Source organism: Galeopterus variegatus, unplaced genomic scaffold, assembly GCF_000696425.1.
Source record: "Galeopterus variegatus unplaced genomic scaffold, G_variegatus-3.0.2 Scaffold356, whole genome shotgun sequence".
Lineage (NCBI taxonomy): Eukaryota > Metazoa > Chordata > Mammalia > Dermoptera > Cynocephalidae > Galeopterus > Galeopterus variegatus.
This window is the reverse complement of record NW_007726467.1, coordinates 714,595-719,328: the sequence shown is the minus strand read 5'-3', so window position 1 is coordinate 719,328 and position 4,734 is coordinate 714,595. Positions and strand designations below refer to the sequence as shown.

General features: G+C 46.4%; 1 protein-coding gene across 1 annotated transcript; it reads right to left on the bottom strand.

Annotated features, from left to right (window-relative positions):
• Nucleotides 1-1,993: 1,993 nt before the first annotated feature.
• On the bottom strand, nucleotides 1,994-3,816 carry LOC103586621 (cytochrome c oxidase subunit 5B, mitochondrial). Its single transcript, XM_008567923.1, has 4 exons — nucleotides 3,662-3,816; nucleotides 3,008-3,081; nucleotides 2,735-2,834; nucleotides 1,994-2,191 (listed from the first exon to the last, which is right to left on the bottom strand). Exons 1-4 carry the CDS (start codon nucleotides 3,762-3,764, stop codon nucleotides 2,079-2,081), a joined length of 390 nt encoding a protein of 129 aa, XP_008566145.1. The 5' UTR covers nucleotides 3,765-3,816; the 3' UTR covers nucleotides 1,994-2,078.
• Nucleotides 3,817-4,734: the final 918 nt, after the last annotated feature.

Sequence of the window (4,734 nt, the reverse complement as noted above, 5' to 3'; positions counted from 1 at the left end):
ATTTTCCAGCTTCTAAAGGCTGCTAGCATTCCTTGGCTCATGACTCCCTTCATCCACCTTCAAAGCCAGCGACCCCACATCCCTCCAACCATTCATCCATAGTCACACCTTCCTGACACTCTTCTGCCTCCCTTGTGCTTGTTGGGCTCACCTGTATAATCCAGGATCATCTCTCTATTTTAAGGTCAGCTGATTAGCAACCTTAATTACATCTGCAACCTTAATTCCTTTTTGCTGTCTTACCTAACATATTCACAGGTTCTGGGGATTAAGAGGTGGACATCTTTGGGGGATCATTATTTTGCCTGTTGTAAGTCCAGTCAACCTGTCACCACAGCCAGTCCTTTTCCCCTGTACCAGGTGGTCTCAATTACTGCATTATGGTTTGTCAATCTATTTTTATTATTAATCTAAGCACTGTATACACTGGTTGCAGACTTTAGTTGATGTCAAGCTAGTATTAACAGCTATTCCCAATGTAAGAATCATCCATGCCTACCCAAAGATACCAGAAAGAAATAAAACAAGCCACCTATGGTAGAAGGAGCCACTGAAATGGCTGGCCTGGAAATGTACTAGAAATTTTTATTTAGGAGTGAATTGGTCAACATTTTTAAAAAACAAAGGTAGAAAAGAATCAAGGAGGACTTGGAGATGAGGGAGAAGACAGACTGGATTAATGTAGAGACTCAAAAGCTCACCCTAAGCACAGTTTGGATTAGGAGACACTGGAAAAGGAAAGGGGAACATAGAAGGCCAGCAAGCCAGGAGGGCCTGGCAGGAGCACCAGCGCAGCCTTCAGGATACAGTTTCTGGGAAACGTGTTTAGAACAGCATTTAAGGTGGGAGTGTAGGGGCTGGACTTAACAGATGGCTATCTGGGGCTCCACTTCCCAGATGAAAGGGCTTTGAGTGGAAGGTCAATGCTTGGGCATTTCCTGGAGATAGAATGACAGCAAGGAAAAGAAGCAATAGCTTTGACTACACCTTCAAGATGAGGTGAGGCAAGACTGAGAAGGAGTGGCATTTCTCTCTTTAACTCTCCTATCATCAGTTCAAAAGGAAAGATCGACTTTGAACCAATTTTGTGAAGACAGTAACTGAAGCCACCTCTGCCTAATTTCAACCCCAAAATGAAAAGGTATTTCCATTTTACAGTTAACAAAAGCTTTTGAGAACTTAACTTGTCCAAGGTGTCACACATATAAAATGGCTGAAGTAGGCTTTGTTTCTCCCCTTCCCAGCTTATATTTCCACATGTATCTCTAAAGTATTAAAAAAACTAACTCTATCAACACACCTAAAAAATTAATGCCTAAATATTAAATATCCATAGTTCATATTATTCCAAATTTCATTTCCTTTACAGGTGTTTTTTTCAAATCAATATCCAAACAATGTCCACACATTTTTGTTAACCAGCATGTCCCTCATCTGTTTCACTCTACAGATTTTCCCTACCTTTTTTCCCCCACTCCTCACAATTTATTTGAATAAACCTGGTCATTGGTTCCTGGAATTGTCCCATATTCTGAATTTTGCTGCTGGTATCCCCATTAACTCTTGCTTTGAACCTGGATCCCACAAGACTTCAAAGTCCCCCAAACTTCTCGCAAGGCCACCTGCCTCTATGACAATGCTATGAGGATCTACTATCTGTCAGCCTCTACATAACACCTCATGAGGTATTTATCTTTTTTTGTAGATGTAACCAGCCCTCAGAGAACATGCCCACAGTGATACAGCCAAATGATGGAGCCAATATTACAAGTCCAGTCAGCCTGACTCTACAGCCCAGTCTTTCCCCTATAGCAGGTAGTCCCAATCATTTGCATTATGGGTTGTCAACCTATTTTTATTATTAATCCAAGCATTGTATTCTGGTTGTAGACTTTTAAGTGGATGGCAAACTAGTATTAACAGACAGCTATTCCCAATAAAAGAATCATCCATGCTTATCCAAAAATACAGGAAAGATATAAAACCAGCCACCTATGGGAGAAGAAGCCAATACAAAGGCTAGTCTTTATTGGAAAGAAGATTTTGAGTAAGTGCACATTTTGAGTAAGTGCAGGGGCTCAGTGGGCCAACTGGTGGGGCACCAGCTTGTAATGGGCTCCACAGTTAGGGCATCGCTGGATATCACCTTTGTGCAGCCAGAACCAGATGACTGTACTGTTATCCTCTTCACCTGAAAGGAGAAAAGGTGGTTGAAGGTCATCCAGCCTAGAAAGGGAGACTTTCAACATTAATCCCTTTTCCTGAGACACCTCTGAGACACAAATAAAACTATGGCTGACATCTTAAGAGATCAGTTCAAGCTCTCCTCCCCATTTTTCAAATAAAGACACTGAAACCCTGAGTTTATCTGTGAGTAAAGTGACCTCATATCAGGGTCACTGTAAGTTCTAACAATTCCTCTGCCTACACAGAATCCCAAAGTAGGGTCCATTCTGGTATGTATCCCCGGTGCCTAAAATATGAATACTTCTGGCACGGACGTAGTACAACAGTAAATTATTTCCTGGGTGAATACTCCTTTATGATGCACTTCCAGTGAGCCAGTCCTGTTTACAGTAAGGATAACCTATGCAGATATGACAAGTCTTGAGAATCATACACGTATCCTCTTTTCACACACACAAGCACACGAAATATGTGAAGCAGTTTATACACATCCTGAACAGTAGGATATATTAAACAAATAGATAATATGTAGAAGTAAGGTACTTACAGATGCAGCCCACTATTCTCTTGTTGGTGATGGAGGGGACTAAATTAGGGTCTTCCCTGGTGCCTGAAGCTCCCTTTGGGGGTAGTATATTGTATGGGTCCTGAAAAAAACAAAAATTGAGCCATTATGTCAAATAACCCCTACCCTCCAGAAGCTCAGGCGAGTGTTCCTACAAGCCAGGTTTCCTGGATCAAATGCTCCCAGAGGAGACTAGTCTGATCCCATCCAAGATCATGAGCTCCACAGAAGACACACAAGAGAGTTTCTCCTCACCAGTCCCTTCCGTGCAGCCATCAAAACTTCTCTCTCCAGCCCAGTCGCCTGTTCCTCATCAGTAGGAACACCACCTAAAGGAAGATACGTGAATTATGATGTCGACTGGAATAATCAAGATAGAAAAAAACACGGAGATGATCAAGACAGAAAATGCCACATTTAAACTTCTGCTTAAGTTTTAGTGGGCTCACAAGCTCCTAAAGGCTATTCATATCGATGGTCTCCTAAGGACTACCGAGTCACGATCCCCAAAAGAGGAAGCACTATTGATAGCTCTTCTTCCTCCAACCACCGAGGGCAATTTTTCGACATTTTTCTAAAAGCAGGTCAATCAAGAGTTCATTCAATCTGAGGTAGGCGGGCGCTGAAAGGACGGCCTGGCCCTTTCCCATCCCGGTTGTATACCCTGCCCCCCGCAAGGTCACCCGGCACCTCCGGTTAGGATACTTTCGCAGCAGGGTCAGTTCGATAGGTGGCAACAGCAGCGGCCCAGAATTACAGGGAGACGTCCGCGGAGCCTGAGGCACTCGGGGCCGTGAGGTGGTCACTGCGGCCCCAAGGAGCTGCAGGTCCGACCCCGCTTGGCTGCCCTGGCACCACCCCAGGAAGACAACGACACCCAGTCTCTGCCGCGTTCCGCGGGCCGAGTACCTCCGGACGCCATGGAGCGCACCGCGGCTGCCCCCCTGGGACCGCTGGCCCTCAAGGCCTGTGCGGCTAGCTCTCCAGCTCTGCAAAGTAACCTTGAAGCCATCACCCCGCAATAAGCAGCAGCACTTCCGCTAACAGGCTCCGAGACAGGCGGGACTTCCGGAGGCTGGCTTATTTCCCCTCCCGACCCAGCTTCCGCTTTCTCCTCCCGATCTACCTTCCGCTTCCTCCCCGCCCCTGAGCCCGCCCACTCACGTGACCGTGCCAGTGGGTTGGTACTGCGCGTGCCCAGCTCTTCTCTTTCTCCGCGCAGCCTCAGAGGCCAGGTGGTGTTAGCTGTCTCAATTGTGGTCCCTTTGGTCTTTGCTTTTTGGTAAAGCTGGCATTTGGGCAACTCGTTTTACGTCCCTGGGACTCAGTGTCCCAACTTCATTGGCGTTCCTGTGCGTCTTGCCTGACAGTTGTGTTCAGTAAACGTGGAGGCTGCTGATAGAAGTCATTAAGTCCGCCTTTATCAAGAGACTTGCTGGATCCCAAGTGACTTAAACTGAGGAGTGGCCTCCTAAAGACCACCGTGTTCACTGTTAACGCTTGTTAATTGCGACGCTGGCTCGCCTGGCAGCGCGTGAGCCATCGCGGACTTGTTGACTGGCCTATACTACCAGAAATTGGACAAGACTCACCTGTAGTAGCATCAATTTCCAGTTAACAGTTGTGCTGTGGGAGATGATGGGGTCTGGGCCTGAGCATAACCGACTAGGGAAAGGAGGGATGAGCCAGATGTGGGACCCCTTCCAGAACCAAGGTGATGTGGGGTGAGGAGGTGACCTCTCCACAAAGCCATTAATTGCAAGGCCATTAACCGAGGAAGAGGTTAGGGGAGACGAAGCAAGAAGGGGAGTTGATAATGGAAAATGGAGTCACAGAACATGCTGTGGCCAGAGTTCTCTGTTTAAAACAGAAAACATCTTCCATGATTCCCCATTGCCCACAGGCTAAGGTGTGCAAGTTTCTTAGCAAGGTGGGCATTGGAGAGCCTTAGGACACACTGTCCTCTCCATCGGTTTGTAGCT

What these genes read in the sequence shown, in the direction of transcription:
- LOC103586621 (XM_008567923.1), bottom strand. Translation starts at nt 3,764, where the DNA reads ATGGCTTCAAGGTTACTTTGCAGAGCTGGAGAGCTAGCCGCACAGGCC. An exon ending in GCGCTCCATGGCGTCCGGAG is followed by an intron (nt 3,082 to 3,661) that starts GTACTCGGCCCG and finishes ATCTTCCTTTAG; the next exon opens with GTGGTGTTCCTACTGATGAG. An exon ending in GAGAATAGTGGGCTGCATCT is followed by an intron (nt 2,192 to 2,734) that starts GTAAGTACCTTA and finishes TTCTCCTTTCAG; the next exon opens with GTGAAGAGGATAACAGTACA.